Source organism: Gigantopelta aegis, chromosome 4, assembly GCF_016097555.1.
Source record: "Gigantopelta aegis isolate Gae_Host chromosome 4, Gae_host_genome, whole genome shotgun sequence".
Lineage (NCBI taxonomy): Eukaryota > Metazoa > Mollusca > Gastropoda > Neomphalida > Peltospiridae > Gigantopelta > Gigantopelta aegis.
This window is the reverse complement of record NC_054702.1, coordinates 80,605,761-80,633,027: the sequence shown is the minus strand read 5'-3', so window position 1 is coordinate 80,633,027 and position 27,267 is coordinate 80,605,761. Positions and strand designations below refer to the sequence as shown.

The window sequence follows — 27,267 nt, the reverse complement described above, 5'->3', positions numbered from 1 at the left end:
GTGCGGTTTAACTGACCACTAGAAGTACAGACAGTGTTCAGATACACGCGTGGGCAAGGGAAGAGAGAAAACGAAGGTGGAGAGTCACACGTCAATGTGTTAGTGGCTAAAATGAGGTCAGGTGGACACTGAAATGTTGATTCTATGATAAAAATCTTCGGAGGAATTTCATTCGTAGTAAACTATTGAGGCGTGTGTAGAAAGAGATATGAGATAGAGGTAAGTTACAGCAAGAAGTATTTTATTTCATATCTTTAAGCTTTTATTTTAAGTCCACAATATTAGATGAGGATGCAACATGTTATTATTTTTTTTTTTTTGCATATTGTAACACAGAGAAAACTATTATAACCAAACCTGTCTATAAAGGTCAACTAAATAGCATATTTTATGCACATATGTTTGTTATTATTACAATTTAAAAGCATCCATGCTTAAATAGTATCCGAATTGATATTTATAAACAGGGACTGTTATACAGGGTGGCCACCACAGCTGTATGATAGCATTTCTCTCTCTCTCTCTCTCTCTCTCTCTCTCCTCCTCTCTCTCTCTCTCTCTCTGTGTGTGTGTGTGTGTGTGTGTGGTAATTACACGAGAAATGTAATTGCCAGTATGCTAGCTCATTTACTTTTAGAAACAACTAACGTCTTTGTAAGTTGTCTTCCATTGTCTAAGTAGCAAACAGTAATTACTTGATTTTTTTTTTTAATTTATGTTCTTAAATTGAAAGTAAAATCTGTTACAATCACACAAGAATATATTATTCCAGTTCCCGCGTACCACACCTCGGAATACAAGCAGCAAACCAGAAGCAGGTTGCCCCGCTTTGCCAGTTTGCCGCCACTGGAACATTCCTCAATCTATGATTGGTACGCCGGCCTTTCGGTAGCAGACGGCAATTGGCAGAAGATATCGAGTTCCATATGTGTGGCATCTGCCTTATTCCGTGGGAGCTGCAGACGAGGGAAAGTAATAACAGTTCCTTTTCGTCCGCAAACTAAGCCCGAGCATGACTGTCGTCTGCTAGTTCGCTTCGGATACTTTGAGGATTGTTGTTCGTTTCTTTTTTAAAAACGAGATTTTCCCCATTACTGGAGCTGGTAATTAATGGATGCAGCGCCGTATGATAACGTGGAATTTCCAGTGAGAAAGCCTGGAACTGGAACGTGGCCTGGGCCAGGGGCTGCCCAGTCCCAGACCACTATCAAGACATACACGCAGCAGGCGAGCGTGACCAAGGATAAGTCGGGCGCCAAGCTGGCCCCGCTCATGGAAAGTATGGAAGTTGCAGAAACTGAGGACCAAAGAATGCAAGCTAAAGTTTATCAAGCGTCTTCGCATGGCACCCACAGTTCACAAAGCAGTACGTCTTCGGTAGGTACTTTGAATTTTATATGCAGCTCTGCAGACTTTTACACTCGGCGCCAAATGCGGTTCCAAAATTGTGAGCTATGTAAATGGTTATATCATATGTGCAGAGCATGTCGATTTAATCAGGAGGTAAAGGTGCGACATCGAAATTCCCCAAACACCCCATCACACATTCTACTGTAAAACTTCGTATATTGATATTTCCGCTCTTGGCACCAGACTGCAAATAACAACATAACCGGGCATTTGTGTGAGTCTTTATTTTCGTAGGTTTTGAGAGTAAGTGGGCAGTCTCGAAAATATATAATACAGCAATAAATAAATAAATAAAATAAAATTAGTCTTTCTCCCACCCATTTAAAACCCATTCAATATCTCTCTCTTTCGTCTCTCTCTCTCTCTCTCTCTCTCTCTCTCTCTCTCTCTCTCTCTCTCTCTCTCTCTCTCTCTCTCTTTTAGCTACACTTCTAATTTCATCAGTATTAATTCGTTAAAGCTTCCCACTGGCCTATTTAACAAGACCGATATAAAAAACACACCATTTAATAACATAATGAAAATAGTAATGATGCAAATGCATCATTATAAGTTTGACGCCCTAGGTGTTCGGCTTAATCGCCTAAATGTAACGCTAGTCCTATATTTATATAAAAAGATAATGCAAGTCATTTAGTCGCTGTTTAGTTGGCGTTGCCCTTGAATGCATGGATACCAATATGCATACATGTCTTTTATCTATATTCATTATCTTTCTAATTTCGTTCTTTCTCTCTCCAATGTAGTCCCTGCAGTGTTCGCTGCTCTAAATCAATTGGATAGCATCCGATAATGCAGCCATTATTCAAATCCAGTTTTACACTAGCATCTCTATCCGATACGTTGGGTGCCAAGAGAGTCGGTTGTCAAGTAGCATTGTAAGTAAGCTGGAACAATCGTGTACTGTTAACTCTTTCTTCCAGCATAAAGCTGTGATTATAATTTCCACCGACAGAGGATTCATTGTTAAAATAGTCTTTTTATAGAACATTGAATTCAATTCACTACTCTTTTCATACTTAACATCAGTGGTAGACCTATCCTACTGGGAGAGTGTCTCAGTTTGGGTGTGTGGCGTGTGTGGAATGTCGGTTGCCACATGGAGCTACGGATATACCACGTTCAAATACCAATTATCACTATTGGGTTACGTTTCCTCTCTCAGTCAGTTCAGATAGTTGAATTGCGTGCTTCAACCGTACGTGAATACATCAAAATAAAATATAATGCTGCACACAATACAATATACATTTGTGTTATATTATTCCACTTTTATTTCTAATTGATTTGATTTTAACTTGGGTTTCGTGCTTATATCCAATTAAGGTTCAAGTACGCTGTTATGGATGCCCATACCTCAGCTATTTGGACGGCCTGTCCTAGAAAGGACTTAATAGTTAGTCATTTGTGATTACAAATAAGGCTGACAGTGATCTTACACCTTCATTGACTCTAGTCTTCTCAAACTGCAGCAGTGCATCACATTAATGAATTGAGCATTGTTATCTCAGTTCACACTATGTAGTTCTTGTCTAAGAATAGATTTCATCATATCCTGAGGTCACCCAGTGCATAGGTTGGCTTGTCATCAGCTCGTATAGTACTAAGGAGTATTCATCATATTAGCTGCTATCAGATTATATTATCATGATATCCACCCTTTGGTTCCGCGCCCGCACTCTTTGTATATGTTATTTACAATTTCTTCTAGTGCAATACAAGACAAAGGAAAATAATTTATTTGTACTTTTATTTTTCGCCTGTTATTTACTGTAATACAACCAGCCTGTTATAATGTTGTAGAGGGTTAGTGTTATTCCCAAGAACACGTAGCAAACAAATATAGTGGTAAAACCATGTATTAATTATAGTAAATAAAGTTTCCCACTAGTAACTTGTGATATGGAATATACTAACTTCGGTTTCTTAGCATTATGCTCTCGAGCTTCAGCCAAACATTTAATTGTAATAAAGAGTTCACACCTAATAGTTATAGACAATGAGTAGACAATGTTCTGGGGTGTTAGTAAAATACTGATTACTTCGTCGTCATCTTTGTGGCTTTCTGTGTATATATCCGTCTGCGTCTGTGTCTGGTTCTCTTTGGCTCTCTTTGGCTGTCTTTGTCAAAGAAAAACGGACGGTTGTAAAGGTACATTAACGGTCACGGTTTTGAACTGTTGTGGGAGGGTTAATAATTCCACGCGTTCTTTGATGTATGGAGGTTACGATGTATCGGCTGCATCTTGATAACACAGTTGTATACACACACCAGAAACAGAAAACGGCGTGCTTCTCTTGGAAAAGTTCCATGTTTTCCTGATAACCGAACTCTGAAAGTAACTAACGTCGAAATGGCCTGCTTATATGGGATAACATTTAGTATTAATCGAGGACAGGTGTACATGTATTGCATCACTATAGCTGTGTAAAAGTTACGTATTGTTTTGTTTAACGACACTACTAGAACACATTGATTTATTAATCAACGGCTATTAGATGTCAGACATTTGTTAATTTTGACATATAGTCTAAGAGAGGAAACTCTACATTTTTATATTAGTAGCAAGGGATCTTTTATATGCACCATCCCACAGACGGGATAGCACATACCGCTGTGTAAGTCACTTGCGGTAACAGTTTGTAATAAATGATCATAATTATGGCATTGTAGGTATGATTGACATCCAATAGCCGATGATTTATAAATCAATGTGATCCAGTGGTGTCGTTAAACAAAACAAACTTTGTAGGTATGTCTAAATTGTAACGACTTTTGTTAACTGTATACCAGTATTAAGAACTAAGAACACCAGTTATTATACCTTCATGGAAATATACCACCGGTCATGATTTTTGTCTACCACTGCAGAAGTGGTAGTTCATCCTGAGACGGGTTTCACACATTGGTAACTCAAGGGCGGGACGTAGCCCAGTGGTAAAGCGCTTGCTTGATGCGCGGTCGGTTTAAGACCGATCCCCGTCAATGGGCCCATTGAGCTATTTCTCGTTACGGCCAGTACATCGCGACTGGTATATCAAAGGCCGTGGTATGTGCTATCGGGTCTGTGGAATGGTTCATATAAAATATCCCTTGCTACTAATGGAAAAAAAATGTAGTGGATTTCCTCTCAAAGACTATGCCAAAATTACCAAATGTTTGACATGCAATTTAAGCCGATGATTAATAAACCAATGTGCTCTAGTGGTGTCGTTAAACAAAAAACAAGAAGGTAATCCCGCCTTATGATATAACGCATTAAAGTAAATTTTTTGTCTACTTTAAACTTTGGGAGACTCATACATTGTGTCAAACCTTATTCATTTATGTTTATAATTCTAAGAGCAGTTAGTACGAAGAGGACAAATGTAGGCCTACATTAGTTAATTCTAATTAACGTGTACTTAACTAATACCCACGAAAGCCTATGAATACTAAATGCAAACTGCATTTTTAGACTTTGTGTTCATTGTCAAAAACCGGTCTCCACTTAATCATTACTAATCTAGAAAGAGGTTGCTTAACCAGTGTAATACATGTGAGTCAAACCCCCCAAAATAAACTGTTCAGCAAACACATGGATTCACAGGCAATTAGTTTTGTTTGCGAGGTCACAGTTCTGCTAATAAAATGACTATCCGACTTAAATAGAACCGCCAATTTGGGCTCAGCTTGTGCTTCCGGGAGATTCACCGACTTAATGTTGGATCTTTTAGTTTCTAATTTTTATAGCAAGTTTCATCAAAAAGGGCGAACAAAGGAAGGCATATATGGTTATATGGCGTCGGACATTGATTAAGGACCACACAGATAATGAGAGAAAAAACTCCACCATACATTGACCTACTCTTTTTGATTAGAAGAAAGTGATGTTTTTTTATTTTTCATTCAAAGAGACGATTTCTCATTGGGCTCGTTGGACAGAAATGTAATGGGGGGGGGGGGGGGGGGGGGGGGTTGCATGGGGGATAAGAGAGCATGATTTATACAGGTATTGCAAGGATGTTCTCATGTACATTTTAGGTTTATTTTAAATAGGCTATACCATCATTTTAAAGACTAGGTAAAGGTTGGTTAGGACTTGGTTCCGACAGCCTATTAAGAGTTTTTGGTGTCGAATTGTTAATGGTTACCCATAAACGTAATTGTAAGATGCACACCTAACAAATTAAAACTATTGAAAACTCATGAAAACGTCGTCTTGCTATATACCAACTGCTAGAGACATGCTAACCTAACCGTGTATACAGAAACGCCAGCTGATGTTTATCTCACCGCTCTAATTGTTTAATGACGGCAAATACACGTACACGTATTATAATTGTAAACGACCGGCTTATTTATATATTAGACACGTGTGGGTACAACCTGAAGGATTTACCATCAAACAGGTGTGGCGCGTTCAGCACACGTGGTTCTTCCATCAGCCGTGCGCTCTGGATGTGGAGTGTCTGTCGTAAAATAAAACATGGTTCGTGTACGTCTTCCAGCCAACTTGAGCAATAAAAACGGATTGACGAGGGCTTAAAGAAACAAACACAAGAGTCCTCCCCATTCTGGAATTCATGTTATGTGTAGGCCTACCAGGTCTTCAAACACGCGCTTCTGAGCAAAATTAATTTCATGGCTTAACTGGAACTCATAACAAAGTAGAAAACATAGTGAAGGTGATATATTGTAACATACATTTTAGTTTTGTCATTACCAAATATAAATGCTACATATATCATCAATTACGAAAGAAAGAAAAAGACAACTGCATTTCCTCTTCATCAATGGATCTACGTTTTCACAAACAAGATACCGGTAGCATATACGACGACCTTTCAAATATCAGTTTGAGAACAGTGAATACAAGGCCCAATCTGTTGGAGAACTTAAATTATATCGTTTGTGTCTCTCAGACTCTTATTGAGATTTTGAATCACTACGTATTGCACCCAGTAGCAGCTGATAGAACGAACTATGACTCATATGTACTTGGTACAGCTTTCGTGTGAGCTGCGATTGGCCAACCGATGCTCTGTTACCAAAAAAGCCACGGTATATTTTATTCTGTATGGGGAAAATCTATATTAAAATCTTCTTGATGCCAATCGATAATATGAATAGTCTGTGTAGAGCGACAGTGAATTTCTTCTCTTACTTTATACTGACCGAGTGTCCCGTTTGCCTTTAGTGTGATATATCATAATAGTTATATTCATGCTTATATCCAATGGAGGTTTAAGCACGCTGTCCTGAGCACATACCTCAGCTGTTTGGGCTGTCTGTTTAGGACAGTGGAATAGTGGTTAGTTGTTAGTGGTTACACATTCCCACTGAGTCGTTAAAGCTCGCTCTGGACTGGGTGGGAGCCGGTATCAGGTTGCGAACCCAGTACCTACCAGTCTTAAGTCCGATGGAATGAATTAACGAATATATGAATGACTGAATGTTTAACGACACCCCAGCATACCCCCCAAAAAAAACCCCAACAACAAACAAACAAACAAAAAAACAAAACAAAACAAACCCAAACAAACAAACAAACAACAACACATCGGCTATTGGGTGTCAATCGAAGGTAAATGTGTAAATGAAATGAGAATTAACAAACATAAAAAATTCAAGAGATAAATTAAACCACAGTGTAAAGGCTTAACCACTACGCCATCGAAGCCGGTGAAATATCTAACAGCGTGCTGGGGTGTTTTATTTTTACCAGCAGATATTGTTTTTTAATTTAGTAATATTTAGTCGTTTTATTCAAAGTAAAAAGCTAGGTACAACTGTCGCAGACACTAAAAGAGAAATTGCCCTCCCCCCCCCCCCCCCCCCAAATAATTTTACAAGCATACGAAAATTTACTCTCGTAAATGAATGTCATACTCTACAGAACATGTGCAAGTACTTTCGACGTTTAATGACAGCAGTTTCGCTCAATTATATCGGTTTAAAGAGATAAATATGGCGTTACTCACTCTTGCAATTAGACTGGGCGTCGCCAGCTGTCACGTGGTCAGGTCAATTGACTGTTCGGTGCTTGGTGGAATTACGCTCAGTGTGCAGTGTTAATTTATGACCATTGGTTATTACCATCGGTTGCATTAATTATTTTTTATAATATTTTAATAGTAGAAGTGGTAATAGGAGTATAGTAAATTAGTAAGTAGACGTAATAGGATAATCAGGACAAATTCCCGCTCCCCCCCCCCCCCCCCCCCCTCCCACCAGAAAGTTAAAGTTTGTTTTGTTTAACAACACCACTATAGCACATGTATTTATTTATTAATGGCTATTGGATGTAAAACATTTGGTAATTTAGACATGTAGTCTTAGAGAGGAAACCTGCTACATTTTTCCATTAGTAACAAGGGATCTTTTATATGCACCATTCCACAGACAGGATAGCATATACCACGGCCTTTGATATACCAGTCGCGCTGCACTGGCGGTAACGAGAAATAACTCAGTGGGCTCACCGAGGAGGGTCGATCCTAGACCGACCGCGCATACCGAGCGCTTTACTACTGGACTACGTTCCGCCCACCCCCAAAGAAGGTACCCTGAGAAGACTGTTTTACTGTGCCCAGATTTTAAAAACTGCCTCCCCCCCCCATGTATTTTAATCCAGGTATGGCCCTAATACTAATGTGGACACAAACGGTTCCGAAAGCAATCTTACTGGAAATTGGCCTTGTCTTTCATCTATTTAATTTGTTTGAGATATCCCAGACGCAGATGCTGGGGATGAACATAGAAATATCTATTGTTTCCGAATGTATGTACTCTGTGTACACCGGCCTCTGTGGCGCAGTGGTTAAGCCATGGGACTATAGACTGGTAGGTACAGGGTTCGCACCCCGATACCGGCTCCAACCCAGAGCGAGTTCTTAGGGGCTTAATGGGAAGGTATAAGGCCACTACACCGTCTTCTCTTTCACTAACCACTAACCAAACAACAACTAACCCACTGTCCTGGACAGCCAGCCCAGATAGCCCAAGACAGCGTGCTTGAATTGGATATAAGCATGAAAATAAGTTGAAATGAAATGAACTTGGTGTATTCTCTTTAGTAGGGTGGTGTAATGCCTTCAACTGCTGGGGGAAAATGCCATAAATAAATTTCTATTGTTGGTGTACTGTGGATGTCCTTTTAGAAAAGCTTCACCCAACCCTAACATATATCATGCATTAATCCCTGCACACCTGCGCGTGCTGTAACCTCACCGCGGTGCAGGGGTGTAACATTCTCTTTGAGAATGGCCAATACAGCACAAATTGAGTAAAAGCCAGTATCTATCTGTGATATTTGTGTTTTTGCACGGTTCTTTACACTGTGTTTTTGTTTAACTGTTAAATTTTTATTATTGATGTTGATCATCACTTTAGATTTGCACTTACCATAGTTTGACACCCAATAGCCGATGTATTTTTCGTGCTGGGGTGTCGTTAAACATCCATTCATTCATTCATTCATTAATCCCTGCATTTTGAAATTGATACTTATGTTATATCTAACTTTTCGTGCTTTTATATAATTAAAGTTTAAATACACTGTCCTTCACACACACACACACACACACACACACACACACACACACACACACGCACATACCTCTGAAACTCTCTTTGGGGGTATATTCAGAACAAGGGTTATTAGTTAATTGGTAGTAAGTAATGACAGAAGTCAATATAGCGGTCTTACACTTCCTCATTATATCGTTAAAACTCACACTTGGTCTTAAATGGAGAAGCCGACAGTTGGATTCGAACTCAGTACCTACCAGACTTAAATATGATCATTAACCACTAATCAGCGATGACGTTAATTGTTCTTATTTCAACCGATGCTAATGTGCATGTGCTGTAAAGAAAACGCCCATTTAATGACAGCGGGGGTTTCTTTTTACTATCTACACCATATCAGGTATATGTCTCAAATTACCCCCGTTTTGACACCCGATAGCTGATGGTTAAACAGTGGACATTGGCGTCGTTAACCAAACATTCCTTCCTCTCTATCCTCACGTACAACGGTTACACGAACATAATGGAAGTGAGCCCAGTAGTTCTCTGGTACATCGGATAAGAAATTGCTGGAACTTTCTTTTGTCATTTTGTAGAAAATAAACGTTTATAACTGACGTCTGTTTCCGGCCATGCATAGAGCACCATCTCGCCCAATAACAATAATTGACCGTTTTTTATTAACCGAGTAATAATCTGTACTATATTGTTGGCATGGGCCATAGGCTAAGAAATAAGCGTAACAAACGCTGTACAAACACATTTTAAAGCATTCTAGGTGAGAGTAGGCCCGAATAAACCAATGGATGTTTACCCCAGCACAAAAAATATATCAGGTTTTGGCATAAAAATAATTATATCAGCTATTGCGTGTAAAATAAAGGTAAATAAAATAAATCAAACATAGATCTAGCTTTATTATTTAATAGCTGCAAATTATGACATATTTTGTTATTTTCACATCTGTGGTAAATAAATACGAACTGAAAACTATTAAAATTGAAATGTGTTGTCAGTGGACATGACTAGGCTAGTGGCATCAGCAGGAATCTTTGGCTAAAAATAGGAAGTAGCCTACGCAGAACAAAATTCACGTCACGGTTTTTTGTGTTCCTGAATAAGTGGCATTTTCAGCCACGCTTTGCTGGGATATTCCTGAGTGCTATGATGTCTGCGGATGAAAGCTGCTCGTCGAATGGAGTAACCTTTGTGGTAGAAGCGGAATTCTTTTTGCACCAAGTGCAAGGACTGAGTTCAGCCAGACTGAGCAGAAAAAACCAAACCCCCTTTTAATCTGGTTTCTGCGCTTCACGGTAAATCAAATGGCCAGGTCGAGAACAAATCAAATAGTTCGCGAACGTCGAACGTTAGCGAAACGTTAGCTAGCTGTGTGACTTTTATTTGACAACCAATAGTATCCTACATTTGTATGTGGCGGCGGCAGCGTGTTGTCTGTGTCTCTTTCTCTCGATTAGGACCGGCCTCGGTGGCGTCGTGGTTAGGCCATCGGTCTACAGGCCGGTTGGTACTGGGTTCGGATCCCAGTCGAGGCATGGGATTTTTAAATCCAGATACCGACTCCAAACCCTGAGTGAGTGCTCCGCAAGGCTCAATGGGTAGGTGTAAACCACTTGCACCGACCAGTGATCCATAACTGGTTCAACAAAGGCCATGGTTTGTGCTATCCTGTCTGTGGGAAGCGCAAATAAAAGATCCCTTGCTGCTAATCGGAAAGAGTAGCCAATGTAGTGGCGACAGCGGGTTTCCTCTCAAAATCTGTGTGGTCCTTGACCATATGTCTGACGCCATTAACCATAAATAAAATGTGTTGAGTGCGTCGTTAAATAAAACATTTCTTTCTTTCTTTCTCTCGATTAAGTGTCGAAATAAAGTTTGTTTTGTGTAACAACACCACTAAAGCACATTGATTTATTAATAACCACTGATTAGACACCGAACAATCGTAGTTTAAAATGTACTGAGGTGTCGCTAAAAGACCGGCCTCGGTCGTGTGGTGGTTAAGCCATCGGACTTGAGGCTGGTAGGTACTGGGTTCGCAGCACGGTACCGGCTCCCACCCAGGGTGAGATATAACGACTCGATGGGTAGGAGTAAGACAACTACACCGACTTCTCTCTCACTAACAACTTACCACTAACTCACTGCCCTGGACAGACAGCCCAGATAGTTGAGGTGTATGCCCAGGACAGCGTGTTTGAGCCTTAATTGGATGTAGGCACGAACATAAGTTGAAATGAATGAATGAATGTCGTTGAATAAATTAATATCCATTTAATTTAGTTATTAACTAATTAATAATAATTTTATTATCCGTCCATTTTTCATGCATCCATTCCTATATTTATTTATTTATTCATTCATTGGTCACATTTTCAACCACTTTATAAAGCAGACGTCTGAGACAGGACACCCAATCAAGGATTACTGGTTGCCGCTTGCACGTCATTGTTTCGCACTGATCTAATACCAAACAATAATTCTGTTGTTTATTACGCTTATTAGCTGGTTTGAGTCCCGGGTTGTCTATGGCCTGCGCCCCCCTGCTCCGGAGTCAGTCACTGGCGAAGTCAGAGGCTAATTCCGCAGTGGGCGTGCCTGAACCTTCGTGGATAGGGGCACGTAAATATAGTTACCCATATGGCCTGCGTGAATTCGGTTATATTTGAAACACACGCAGCCGTCTGGCCGGACCTAGCAACCGTTTGAGACACGGAATACGATGATTTAATGATCCTATGGCTGGTTGACCGCCATTACTGAAACTAAGAAAGCAGACATGTTGTGGTTTTAAACATGTCAGGGGCGGAGTAAGCAGTCGACCAACTGGGCATGGATGGATGTTGCAGGCTATCAGGAGGCACGCAATAAAGTCAGAATAAGGATGTTTCCACACAGTCTGATATAGATTTAACAGAGTTCACCAGGAGTCGAGAAATTGCTAACACAGTATTTGTATTGGCTGACATGGTGATACAGTGTATTCAGAATATACCGTATCACAATGCCAGCCGATACAGATACATGTACCGTGTCATCAACGTTAACTCCCGTTTTTCATTCATTTGCAATTTTGGTTTCAAACCAAACTGAGCCTATGACAATCCGATTTCTGTGATATATCCCGTTATGTTTGCCCGAATAGTAGACCTATGTACCGCATTCACTGAACCAATTGTTACAATGGCCCTACTGTTATAGAAATCAATGTTCGTTTTGTTTAACGACAACACTAGAGCACAATTAATGATTGGCTAATGGATTTCAAACATTTGGTAATTCTAACATGTAGTCTTCATTTTTCCATTGACAGACAGGGTAGTCAGGGCTGAATATCTGTCCAAATGTCCGTCTAGCCCTCTACAGTCAGAGTACTCGGGCTAGCCTTTCGTTTACTTCCCAAGCTGTTTTTGTTATGTAGATTGATCTGTGGCTCACGTCTTGTCTGATCTTTGGTTCCACCCCATAACATAATGTCCCAGCGTGAGATTAATAGAATTGTTCATTACACAAACCGTAATGTTGTACAACAATCTGAACGCGCTGTCTGGTGTTCCCCAGTGCTGTTAAATTAGGGTCGTAGCAGTGCACGGGGTAATAAGTTCAAGAGAGAACATTTTAAGATATTTCCAATTTGTTGATTGTAAAGTACTCTGCAAATTAAGTTGCCAGGTGTTCCAAGTTATCAAGAGAGCCGCGGCTAGGACGAACATGCGTGTGTGTCTGGGGTTTGTTGTATGTCATCAGTCAGCAGACCTGTACAATTTACCACAGGATGGATTGTATGAAGAGAGAACAGGTGTTTTAGAAAGCTTAACCCATTCTGTCTCATTTGTATCACTCAACTTCGTTTGGTGAAATCATTACAAACAGAATCGTTTTACACATTCATTTCTTTCAACATTGACAACTGTTTTAATACTGAAAAAAGATACACATTCAACCTGTTTGGTATAAATTGGAAGATTTAGTACCCCACAAAAGCATAACGCACATTTTGATGAACTATTAATAGACCATTGATAGGTTTGTATATCCTGATCATCGATCTCAAAATTGCATCCGAATTCCAACACTAAAGCAAGAAGTGACATATTTTGGGTGGGTTGAGAGCGTTATTGATAAAAACTTTCTACTCTTAAACATTAAAATAAATATTTTTAATTATTTCAGCCTGTTCTTTCACTTAAAAAGTGATAGAGATATATGAATTTTCTCTTTGGTTTCTATCATCAAGTTTCAAAAAACAATTTGGACTTTTATAGACATACGGATTTTCAAACATCTCACTGAACACCCGTAGGCCTACAATTTACACATTTAAACTACCGTGTTCAACGTTGTCAACCATGGTTTTAGTGTACCATATAACCATATTCCGCATGGCGTCCTTCTTCTTGGTTATTTTCTTTCCTAACCAATGCTTCATAGCTGGTATCCCAAAGGCTGTGATATGTCCCGTGGAGAATTACATGTTGCTATTCGATAAAAGTAGCCGGTGTGGCGGCGGAATGTTATTCTCATATCCTCTCAGAATTTCTGCCAGAGGCTAAACGAGTATGGCACCATACCCAAAATGTTTGGAAGATTTTGTTTTTTAAGTTAAAGTTTTTGACAAAATTAATTACTCTTATCATTACTGTATGATATTTTTTAACCCTAACCCTAAACTTAACCCATTTTCTTTCTGGGTGAGGCTCCCCATACCCCCTGTTGACTGTGGTTGCATTCAATTCCATAGCGCCATACTGGCAGAAACACTGCCTCTATATATCAAATGTAACTCCCAAATGATGGACACTTAATAGCAGCTTATTACCAGTCTGCTGAACTGTCAGTGAGCAGAATGATATATTACTTTCTTTCCTTTCTTCTGTGTATAAGTCAGCTAGAACAAAGGCTCCGTGTTATATGATAAAACACAAGTTTATATCGTATTGAATGGTGCACTTAAAATGCCAGAACTTCAGCGTTTGGCATGTATACGCCTAGCGTTCACTTCATGTCATGGCATGCAAGAACTGAAGACAGATTTCTTTTTCAAAGTTTTCGTAACTTAGCGTTTAAGCTGTATAAAAAACAGAGTGTTTAATGTAATTGTAAAGACAGTTCTAATATCATATCCGTTACATCACGGCTTATAACCTTGTGCACTACACGAATCCTAACAAGTGAAATGTCTGATAACTGATGTTACGTGATTCCTTTAACTTGATGATATCTGGGGTGGGTTTTTTACCTGTATATCTGGCAAAAATATTGTTGTTGAAGAAGAAGAAGAAGAAGAAGAAGATGATTTTTTTTTTTTTTTAAACTTTCTCACCGACTGTTCAAAATGACAGATAAAATGTGTGTAACAATATATGTGTAGTAGATTATTCACTCAAAGTTCTTGTAACGCAGCAGTAGCTACACTTCTTTCAACAAAAAAGAAAGAAAAAAGAATGATCTGTGTTAAACAATAATTAATGTAATGTGGGTTTTTTTTGGCCATGCAGTACTAAACTTATTTTCTTTACTTTCCAATCTGATGACGAAGTCGATATGTATTTGTCTGCCATGGATAGAAATCTTTGATGTTTTTGTTGTTGTTTGTTTTAAAACAAAAATAATGGTGTACTGTTATCTAAAGCAATATATTAGACCATTAGCAAACACAAATAGACTTAAATTTAATTCTGCTTTTTTAGATAACAGAAAACACTGCTGTTTTAACGTGTCTTTCTCTTTATTTTATTTGATATGTAGGCTACATGCCCTGCCTCAGATAGGTTATCTAGATACATCGCCTGTCTTAACTGCGAATATAGTTCGCACAAGCTATGAGATCTTTCGACAATTGCCATCCATATTCAGATAAAAGTCCAGATTGTTTTATTTATTTGCTTGATGCACGAGGTGCACATCGGCCAGTAGATCTTATCCTATAGTTGATATAACCGACCCCATGTTCACTCACTTTTCATATCGCACCCCTAGTGCAAATACTGAAGTCTATAGTGTTATAACCGACCCCATGTTCAATTGCCATATCGCACCCTTGTAAACGCAAAAGTGAAGACACAATTGCTTGGAGTTTAGAAATTTTAATGAACACATGAGTAAGGTGGGTTCGAAGAATCATCAGTTACTCTGTGTTTAGTATGGAAATCAGAGGCAAGTTAGTCAATAAATATATTGGGTATAAATATATTAGGTCGTGGGGAGGGTTAGATTAAGATAAGATAAGATAAGATAAAATTTATTGCATTTAAACATTCCACATGGGAACATGTGATTTGAGCGATGTATTATAGTCTAAGAACTAGTGCAAAACCTCCGGACTGATACTTTTTAAAGTGCGAACTGTTCTCCAATCAACAGATCACGTCTGCTTCGCAGATGCTGTTTTCATGCTGGTATCACTGGCTGCAAATAGTTGGAGTAAGAAAGCTTTCGGCTATGTTTGGGACTTGCGGCAATCTTTCTGACAGTACCTTATCAAAACATTTGATAGACTGGCCAAGTGATGTTGTTATAGTCCGTCTCGAAATAAACCTGACACGCCACCACATTGCTCCAGCTCTAAATATATTCCTTCGTAGTTGCATTTCTATCAAATGACCGTTCCATCCAGCGCCCCAAGGTTGTTCTATCCAATGCTCAATCTCGTCTGTGGGAGATTGCATATACAAATATCTGGCTGCGTATAAATAACACGTTTAGTCATGTAATGGCATCGATTTTGTCTCTCTTATTATCACAGCCAAGTGAGGCAATGACCATGATATAGCCCTAAACATTATGTCGTTAAGTTATTATCATTTGCACAGTGCTATTGCATTTCGTATATTATTCACACATACACACACACACACACACACACACACACACACACACAGAGAGAGAGAGAGAGAGAGAGAGAGAGAGAGATAGAAAGAGAGGTTTTTTTAACGACACCACTAAAGCAGATTGATTTATTTATCATCGGCTATTAGATGTCAAACATTAGGTATTTTCGACATATAGTCTTAGAGAGGAAACCCGCTACATTTTGTTTCATTAGTAGAAAGGGATCTTTTATATGCACCATCCCACAGGCAGGATAGCACATACCGCGTCATTTGACATACCAGTCGTGATGCACTGGCTGGAACGAGAAATAGCCCAATGGGTCCACCGACGGGATCGATCCTAGGCCGACCGAGCATCAGGCGAGCGCTTTACCACTAGGCTACGTCCCGCTCCTGACAGTGACAGAGACAGACAGACATTGATACAGCTTGTAGAAGGCCATTGTTATTTTGGTCGTCAGAGCTCACCGGTCAAATAATATACCTTTAAAAACGTAATTAAATGACTCAGAATTGACAAATTTAATAATATTCAATCGACGTTAGAAATTGTTGTAGATCAACTGATCAAATGTTTACTTTTTGTGTTATAATTTGAACTGGAATTGCCTCAGTTTATTTGCTTTTGGAAATTAACATTAAATTGAAACACTTGAATAGGCACTCGTGTAACAAATATTATATGGAAACATATCAAATGCATTTTGGTTATCTTTAGCAATAAAATGTGGAGATTACAACATCGTAAATAAAGACGTGTGTGTATTTTAATGTGTATAACCAATGTAATCGTCTGACTCATCGCACTGCGTCGACAGCTTCAGTCGTTTGATAACGCAACGACTAAACCATCATCATGTGAGAGGAAAGCAGTATCAGTGGAGCACAATCAACGTTGACAATTATACTTTTTGCAGCTCGACGAAAACGGTTCCGATAAACGTAATCGAGAGAAAAAGCTGTTTTGCAACCCCCTGTTGTCTCGGACACATTTCTTGTGGAAGTTTGAAAGTGTACTCAAGATATACGCGCTTGAACCGTCGGTGAATTTAAGCACGTGTTAAATGGTTGACTGATGCCGTACAATGATTACGGCTATGCTTTTATCAGTGTTCGTCCTCAAAATGGACGTTAAAACTGATGATGGCTGACCTTGGTTTTGCTATTATTTTTGAAAACTTCAAAATATAAACACACATTTTTTTTTTTTTAAATCCCACCAGGAAATTTTCAGAATCAGCAGGCCAAGTGTTAAGGTGGGTTTTTTTTCCCCAACTGCAAAATGCATGCAGTAAACTCCAAGGTTACAACGACTCACATAGCTCATAATTACACACATTCCAAACATGTGTTTTGAATTTTCAAACACAGTAGGCCTACTTTTAACGGGCTTTCCCTTAACAATCAGCAATGTGTCTGGCAGCGATATGCTCGTATTCGTTATTTCGTTAGAATATTTAGTTTTTCCCAAACACTTCCATTTAGTACTAAACAACTGTAATATTACAGATAATGTTATGGCTGCTATGGGAAAGCGCACATCAAACAATATTTACTCAAAACCGGATAGCAGGCGTGAAACAGACACTCCTCTAGACTATATGTCAGAGAATTCGTTTAATAATTGGCACTCGTTCCATCAGTAAGTGTTGCCAATGGAGCTTAAAAGTGCAGTAGTTTGTTATCTCTAATAACAGTGTACACGTATACCCCTTCAGGCTAAAGTATTTACCGGAAAACCAATACTGATTTGATCCGGCATCATTTGTAATGCCGTTTTGTTCTCTCGCTATTTAAAAGGCATTTGGCATGCATACTTTTCTTAAAACAACAAATGATTTCAGGTGCCAAATATTATTATCCTGATATAAATACTTTGCAAGTTATTAATTGGTAAAGAGGGCACATTCGATCATATTTCCCGTAAACAGATCGTAAACAGATGCACTGTAGTTTAAAAATAAATGAACTGGAAATGAAAGCATGACAGCATACACGTATACCCATAATTATTAAATTAATGCAATATGTAATATACATTTATGTATTTTAAAATTAATAAATTTAATTTAATTCGTTCTTGAATGAATTTGTTCATGAACAAACGGAATGACTAACTTGATTTGACTGACTGACTGACTGACTGACTTGACTGACTGATTGACGCAATGACTGATTGACTGACTGACTGACTGATTGACTGACTTTCTGGTTGATTGACTAACTGATTGACTGGTTGAATGACTGATTGGTTGACTGACTGACTGACTGACTGAGTGGTTGATTGACTGGTTGACTGACCGGTTGACTGACTGACTGGTTGACTGACTGACTGGTTGACTGACTGGCTGACTGACTGGCTGACTGACTGACTGGACTGGCTGACTGACTGACTGGACTGGTTGATTGACTAACTGACTGACTGGTTGACTGACTGACTGACTGGTTGACTGACTGGCTGGTTGACTGACTGGTTGACTGACTGGTTGACTGACTGACTGACCGACTGACTGACTGGTTGACTGACTGACTGGGTCGACTGACTGGTTGACTGACTGACTGGTTGACTGACTGACTGGTTGACTGACTGACTGACTGACTGGTTGACTGGTTGACTGACTGACTGACTGGTTGACTGACTGGTTAACTGACTGACTGACTGGTTGATTGACTGACTGACTGACTGGTTGACTGACAGGTTGACAGACTGACTGATTTGACAGTCACTGACTTGATTTGATTGAATGACTGACTGGTTGTCTGACTGAGTGGCTGAATTTAAACACAATGAATCGACATATTCAGTGACTTAATCATTCCAGGTCGTGTCAAATCAGAAACCACCGGTGGTCCCGCAACATGCGGGTTCGACTCCAAGTTACAACCAGAACAAGGTGCAGACCTCGAACACAGCGTTACTGTCGACGACGTCAGCCACACAGCCCCTCATCAAGAAGAGAGACCCCGAACCCGACACGGACGAGGACGACTTCTGTGGGAAGAACCTGTCGCCGGAGTCACAGTCGCTGCTAAACACAGCCTACACACAACACAAACACTTCTACAGACTCAACTCGAAGATCATAGACGAGGGCAGCGCCCTGAAGCAGGATGTCCTCGACGTGTACCGCAAGTCTGGCGAAACACTCACTTATGAGCAGTTGATACAGGGTAAGAACATTCTGTATCTGTATTTCGAGATGTAATCATGATACTAATCATGAACCCATGATGTCCTGGCCAGGCGCGTGTGCTGACTTTTATGCGGGGGGCGGCGGGGGAGGGGAGGGATAGACTGTGGCGAGCGAAAATATATGTAAAAAAAGAGAAGAAAATACGCTCGAGCAGGGCTGGGGTTCGACATCCGAAACCCTCCCCCTGCACACCCGCCTGCTAGTCTAGCAACCCAGATAGTTATGTGAGAATTGAATATAAGCACAGAAATAAAATGAAAGTAAATAAACAATTGCAGACATAAGGTAGCAAAACCGGCACAGCATGATCTTTGTTAAAGGTACTTACAGCATTGTATGGCATTTATGTCTAGTGGAATTTGTGCCCTAGACTTAATTTTCTGATGGAGATGGTTTGGATAACTTATGTGTAAAACAGTTAATAATATAATGATAAATTGCCTAATATAATTTGCTTGCAGTATGTTTTAAATTGCTTTTTGTAGAATATAACTTGATTACCCAAACAAGATGAATATAAAAATTACCAGACGAATAAGAAATCATCAAGTTAAAGCTAAGTGTACATACCTCAAGCCAGATAATATTAGTTAAAGTGACAGTGCTTGCCAAACCAAATTGTGGGCAGAAATGCTCGTTTCCTGTTGACCTTTCTGAAGACTCTACATAAGCCTCCAAATAACCAAATATTCATCCAATGTTTTTGTCAAATAGTACCCAGCGTAAACGAACTCCAACACGTTGTAAACATATCGGTGAACATATTTTATGCAGTAATAATATTATTAAATTATATGTGTGTATCATGTTTGTCAAAGATTCAAATATTGTAATATGGTTATTAAAGGCATATTGTCATCGGCCACTTACCTATTAAATGGTCTAACAAAGTATTACCTGAAAAAATAAAATATTTGACCTGTCCCTAAATGTACTTTATTCAACCATCTATGTAACCACCATACTCCACTTATTAATGATATTGTGTAAAGGTAACTGAATTATGGCAGTGGTCTATAATTCAAAAACTAATATTGCCAAGATGGTTGATTTGAATTTCTCTCCTTCATGGTTCAGTTAAGATGATGTGATAACTAAATTTGGTTTCCAAACATTAATGTAATTTTTTTATTTATTATCCATTTTTAGAGAAATAAGGTCCTTGAATCTGTGACAGTATGTCTTTAAGATGTAAGTGTTGATACTAAACAATTCAAAAGACAAGCTCAAAGTCTTGTAATTTTTAATTATGTGAGTTTAACAAATATATTTCCTTAATTAAGAGAATAAATTTCCACATAGATTCTGGAAGTATTTTGTGTTTGGCACGACTGTATCAATCTGCCTTGTTTACTACCGCCTACAGAAGTCGTGCAGCAACATGGCACACACTTTGAACTTTGGGGCTGTTGCAGGAACCATGCTTTTGAAATACCAGAGGTTATAAAAAAAAATGTGGCTGGTGTTATTCCCTGCTTCAGAAGGTCTGGCACTGATGTAATTTAAAACACATGATAAGCATGCCAGCAGGTCTGAAAGTCGATGCCGAATTACTTTAGTATGAATCAAAACTATAAAACTATTATCGTATCCAAATCTGTATCAGTGTACGATATTGAATTTATTATATTCAGACAACAGTAGCCTCTACGGGCTGAGTATATATGGACACTCGGACAAATATAATCATAACGAAAACAGGAAAAAACTAATAGCAAAGCTTCTTTCTTCAACCAAAATTTTAAGCGAATGTGGTCTGTTTAACAAAATGGTGCAGTGCATTTCACAGTTAATGGTATGCTAGTATTTAATTAAAAAATTGTGCTGCGATTTCTGGTACATCTGTATATTGTAATTATATTCTGATACCTTGCAAACTGAATGGGATTTGTATGTCTGCATTGAATATGTAAATTAATCATGCAAACTCACAAATTAATATTCCTCAGACTTGAGAACTACAATTTTAAAGAATGCAATAATAATCGCTTAATTTTATTATTGCGATGATTTATTACCAAAGGTGTAGGTTTTGGAGGTCGAACCCACCCATCTTGCTCAAGCACATTTTCTTTTTTTTTCAATACATTTTCCAGGGAAGCATGTCTCGACCCCACTATAAACTTTGCCCGCTGCCCGCCACAATCTAGACCCCCCCACCCCCACCCTGCTAAAATATCTGCACACACGCATGCCTACCTAATAAGAGTTTGTAAGCAGTAGTACATGTCAGTATTTCACCAACTTGTAAAAAAAAAAAACCGAACAAAAAGCAACCCAGTTTTGTTTTTACATTGTTACGTGAATGACAGATGATTACTGTTTCAGGTATGCTTGTTGAAGGGGAGAAATTGCTGTTGGGAGGATGTTGGCTATATTTCACAAACGTGGAATACTTTGACGCAGATGGTAAATGCACCACCAGAGAACCAATTGGCAGAGGTCGAATTTGTCTGACGAGTCAAAGATTGTTAGTTTTGTCTGCAGAAATATTTACAGGTAAAAAAAACACCTCTAAATGCATTCAGTATGGGTGAAGTGTAATATAAACAAAATAAATTAAAAAAGAAAAAAATGAAGAAATAAAACCCCATACATATGTTGCTGTATTTTTTTTTATGAGAAACATTTATTATATGGAAAAACAAAAACTATAAAGAATAAATAAAACAGACATTTTGTGTTGCAGTACCAGGTTTCCTGTCTAGTAAATAGAGTAAAGAAATGGTCAACTTAGCCCTAAATGCTTTTCTGGGACATGTGGTATATATTTTCCACATACACAATTGTAGAAAAATACTGAACCATACAGTTACATTAAGAGGCAATTGTGGCTACACGTGGTAATAATATTCCTTGCATTCTTTTACTCTTTTTTTTCTGACTCTAGTTGCATGTATGCGCCATTACCCTATTGGCCGCTGACAAACAGACCAACGTACTTGTACATTGTCTATTTGAATATGATTTCCATAAATTTAAATAAAATAAGATAAGATAAATTAATAAATAAACAAAATAACTAAATAAAGTTAAACCCTCTCCAAAAAAAACCCCACCAAAAACCCCCACAAAACAAACCCGACAAAAAAAAAAAACCCCCCCCCAACTCCCCCCCCCAAAAAAAAACACAACAACAAAAAACCCTCACCACCAAACAAATAAAGAAAAACCCACAAAAAAAAAAAAAAAAAAAAAAAAAACCCACGTAGTGTTATTAAAATCATTATCTCATAATTATCAGATAATATAGACATTATTAGAAACATCCCACAAAATATTGCTTTTTCGTTTCAGAGTCAACAGTGTCAGAATTTGGTGACCCAACCAAACGTTCAGGTGGTTACACCCTGAACGTGACCAAGAAGAACAACCTGTTTTACCAGAACCTTCCTTTGACCAACTTCCACAGCGCCGAACTGAGCGCAGCTGTGGGAACTTCTGCTCAGACGAAAGTCAGCGTTAGGAATCCGCTGTGCTGGGGACTGTGTTCATGCCTTGGGGTGAGTGAGTGGTGGTTTTCAGCTCAAAGTAATCCGTGGCCGGCAGCAGTCGGTAGACATTTTATCAATGTTTATCTGAACGCAATGAATGCCAGATTTGGAATAGCTTTACGCTGTGCAAAAAAGGCTAACGCTGCAGGATGTTTAAATGACGGACAAAAGAATAGTTCATGATAGTGTATGGAGTAAAATGTAGCTCAGTAGTAGAGTGTCAAAGGTCACAAAGTCAATATTACGCACCCCCAGCTCCGACTTCAACGGTACTGATAAACAAACAAACAAACAAAACAAAATAATCATTGAACACTAATACCTCTATTCCATGTAAAATGTATCCACTCAGCACTTGTAGAAAACATTGCAACAAACAGCACAGTAGTTAGCTGCCGACATTAGATCTCAGATATTTTATATTAATACACTTTTAAAATAAATATGATTATAAAGGTCAAAAAGCGATTCTGTTTTCACATTTCTATATCCAGAAGATCGTACGTAGCCTAGTATCGCTTTGGCATCAATAAGCATATTAAAACGTCAAAGCATTGTTGACGTCACGTCAAAGGAATGTTCTGGCCATTTTCGTTACTTTACGGGAAATGTGATATAATACCATTGAAATGCACACCCAGCACCCTCCCATTGTAGGCTCATAGGAACCGGAGAAGTGGGAGCAGGCGGTCTGTGTCCCTCCTACTCGAAAACAAAGACATATAGGTGCTTTTTTCTTCTTCTTTTTTCCTACTCTGCATAAATGAAGATTAAAAAAACCCGACTTGTGCCCCCATCCTAAAAACTTTGCCTCTTTCACTAGTGTGCCCCCCCCCCCCCCCCTCCAGATATTGTCCCTACGGGCTTGTCTTGATTCGCATCTGATATGGAATGAAGGTAGCGAAGGACTATTAATGAACAGAAACAATCCATCGTCCGTCAACGGCAGGTTTTATGATGCCCCCCCCCCCCCCCCCAAAAAAAAAAGGTACCTAAAATGGTTACTAACCCTAACCCTAGGTACAGCAGTCCGAAGGTTCAGTAGTTCGAAGGTTTATAGACCTAACCCCGGACTATTGAACCTTCGGACCATTGAACCGTCGGACTATAGAGCGGTCCCCCCTAAAACCAGTCATGTATATGCGTTTTTATGTCAGTTTTGAATTAGTAGCGTCACATCTTAACCTGACGGTGGATGCTGCAATAATTATATATTTTTTTAAAATGGTAGTGAATGAAAATATTTGAATTAGAGTAAATTTAGCGTAATTTTAATGGAATTTAGGTACGTACACAATTTGCTTTGCCTTGACTAATGTAATAAAAAATATTTAGGGGTCACAGCAGCCCCGTGACCCTTAATGTTTTTCAAATGAGAGGTCACAGCCTCTGGATCCGCGCCTGGCTATGTATTGGTTTAACAATGAATTACGCGTATTTAAGTTAGACATGTTTGTATTTTCTCATTGTGGCTGTTAAAAATATTTAAAACAAACGCCATGAAAACGCCATAGGCCTATTTAGTATATGCAATAACTAATTTTATAACTATATCTGGCATTATTCCACTACATCTTTTATATATATATATATATATATATATATATATATATATATATATATATATATATATATAAATCACAAAAAAAAAAAAAAAAAAAAAAAAAAAAATCACTCGAAAATGGACTACTAGTAATACACGTTGTTGATTTATATTTAATTAACCTCTAATATTGTCTATACAAGTCTGATACCTACTGCTTTTGACCATACGCGTATAAGACGGGGGGGGGGGGGGGGGGGGGGGCACAGGGGGTAGGGGGCAACTGCCTAGTCCTGGAGGAAAACCTCAAAATCTGGCACAAATGATACAGATATCCAGGTAAACTGTGCTAACATAAGATCTTTTTACCATGTATTTCCATCATTTTACCTTCAACATTAGTTGTAATCCATGTAAAAAAAAATGAGCAGTGATTCGTTTGCAATCCTATATATAGCTGTTTGGTAGTAATTCTAATATGAATAAATATTGTTTTCCAGATTCGGGCATTTTCGTTTAATTCGAGCAAAAGGCGGCCTGCCCCTCACCCCACCCCACCCCCCTCTACAAAAATTGGAGTACGTACGCCTACGCTTTTGACTATTAATTCGCAAAAATTAAAGGTTAGCCTTCAAATGTTAGACAATTTAAAATTAGGCTATACTACTTAGAGCTATTACCATTTTCATTGTCTAGGTTGGAAGATGCAGCATCCAATATTGGTGACTATACTAACATCTAAACGTCACTATGCACTTCGTGATATATGCAAAGTGTTTGTAAGGTGGTTTCTAACCGGGTTCTTTTCGATTAGCAACAATATTTATGAAATTATTCAAAGTTTATGTATATCAAGTTTCTTTTGGACGTCAGTATATTATATTCAGTGCTATTACCAGTTTCATTTTCTTCGTGTAGGTTGGAAGGTGCAGCAGGACATGGGGAGCCACTCCTCCTAGAATGACGACCTTCAACCGGAGGACTATCCGCTTGGGCGTGTCTATGCCGCCGTGGGCCACCAAGACCATCATGGTTGTGCACCTCGACCCCGAGATGTCCCTTACAACAGCCAGAGACTTGGTCTCGCAGCTTCAATATCACGCACCACACTTACACTGATGTGCTGGAGAGGTCAAGACAGAACTGACATTAAAGAGAAATTCACCAAACCCGGGCCTGTGCTTATAAAACTTTAGAGTGTCCAGACTCAAGACCATAACAATCCCCCAGAATTTAATTACACACACAATTTATATGGCATTAAAGTTTCCAGACTTTATTAGATCTTTGGGTCTTGCCTTTATTAGCACAGGGTCATCTTGAAATGGACGGAGCTTGCAAGGACCTGCAAGTATTAGCGCTAATTCCCAGACAGTTACTACAAATGGAACAAGTGTGCCTTACATATTCATCATATATAGGAGTGTTACGCTGAATAACATCTTCATTTTCAGTTACGGATCATGCCATGTGTTTAAAGGTTATTCGCTGATCATAAAGAACTGGATCATGTGCAGTATTATTCATTCTCAGGCTAAACAATGTATTTTTTTTAGCATCACCACCTTGTGTACACTTGTGTCAAGTTTACCAGGCTTACATTATATTTTAAAAGTTATGTTGTAGTTTATGGGTTTCATTCTGGCTTGCTTGCATTACTGAACTTGCAGACACCAATAGCCTGCTAAGAACATGAAATGGCCGATTCACACTACCGGTAAATCAAATTCAAAGTGTGTACAGCATAGCAGAGGAGTTACCCATGTGACACCAACAAGACAGCAGATATCGGATCCCCTTTCTGAAGTGGATTACATCATTACATAAACTTATTATTGATGGTGGTCATCATTTCACTGTGGATTCTTCAAAGATATTTTAAAATTACCCATTTATTACCAAACTGCCTATTTGGACACAACAAATGAATACTAGTAATGAAGAGTTGAATTTGGCCATTTTGACAGCCAGTTTGTACTACGCTGCATGGATATTGTTCCCAAATGCTTTATCATTGTGGCAATTGCTCGATTCATATTAGTGTAATGGTGCTATAAACCTATACTACATGAAATCAGTGACATGTAATTCTATTTTTCTTTCACTTCTTCCAAATTTAAATCTCTTTTGCATATATATTAATTTGTATAGATTTGTTTTTCTAGACACAATGTATATTATTTCACTACACGTATCTTTCACAAACTAAATGTGCTTTGGTTTAATATTTATAGGTATATAATTACCGTATATCCTCTTTTTAAATGTTTCTAACATGATCGTCACAGTTGTGATTATTGTGAGTTTTTCCCCCTTCTTTCCAATTTCAGTTGTTAAAACAATATTTCAGCTTTTACATATATTATTATATATATTATTTTATAAATAGGGTACGAATTCTGTGAACAGTACATAGTAAATATTTATATTCTCATTTCCATTCACTTGTAACTCCTTACAATTATTCTACAAATACATTTTTGACCAGACATTAACTATCACTCCAGTTGCAGATTCAGTGATTCTTAAAGAAGAGTACAGCGAGGTAAATTAATACTTAGTGGTGGCAGAAAATCACTATATTCCGTCTCATCGTCCTATAAAAATGTTTTTGTTTTTTTGTTTGTTTTGTTTTTTGTAAACAATTTCAGTTTAATAAAAAGAAAAGTGCTTTGGAAATAACTAAAATATACTATTTTTGTGTATAATTTAGAAAACAATAGGCTCTGAAATAACTTGTAGTAAATTCCTTAGTATGAAAAAAGGCATTCCCTGTGGGACGGACTATAGTTGTACTGCGCCAAAGGTTCAGGTTATTGAACATTTTGGATATCCTAAGCCACTAATAATTTATACCTTTAGTACTATGTACACACAATTAGTTGTTTTACACTTGCTATGTGCAAAACATAAATGATGTAAAAACCATCTTGTATACTTCAAATAAAATCATTAAGAGTTACGTCGTGTCATTATTTTTTGATTATCAAAAACGTTTTTACAAAAAATCAGGTTTAGGAAAATGAAAGCATTGGTTTGTAAAATATGTCAGTTTTCGATACGTTTCATGTGAACAATGTATTGAATAATGTATAACACTAAACTGAACTAGAAACAATATTGTAACTTTGTAAACAGCTACATGTACATGTATTTGCAACTGAAAGTTCAACAATTCCCCATGTTTCTGTACATCAACAATCAGTGCAGCTATATATGTGTACACAATGTACACACGGGATTAGTTAGTGAGGCTGGTCAT

The 27,267-nt window shown here is 38.4% G+C and overlaps 1 protein-coding gene across 1 annotated transcript; it reads left to right on the top strand.

Moving 5' to 3' along the window:
* On the top strand, positions 1–26,967 carry LOC121371191. Its single transcript, XM_041496898.1, has 6 exons — positions 1–219; positions 773–1,377; positions 18,597–18,945; positions 21,297–21,467; positions 22,266–22,471; positions 24,924–26,967. The coding sequence occupies exons 2-6, from the start codon at positions 1,111–1,113 to the stop codon at positions 25,122–25,124; spliced, it is 1,194 nt and encodes a 397-aa protein (XP_041352832.1). The 5' UTR covers positions 1–219; positions 773–1,110; the 3' UTR covers positions 25,125–26,967.
* Positions 26,968–27,267: the final 300 nt, after the last annotated feature.

Excerpts from the sequence above, each read along its gene's own strand:
- LOC121371191 (XM_041496898.1), top strand. The coding sequence starts at position 1,111 with ATGGATGCAGCGCCGTATGATAACGTGGAATTTCCAGTGAGAAAGCCT. Across the intron at positions 18,946-21,296 it reads TTATGAGCAGTTGATACAGG|GTATGCTTGTTGAAGGGGAG; the intron begins GTAAGAACATTC and ends TTACTGTTTCAG. Across the intron at positions 22,472-24,923 it reads GACTGTGTTCATGCCTTGGG|GTTGGAAGGTGCAGCAGGAC; the intron begins GTGAGTGAGTGG and ends TTCTTCGTGTAG.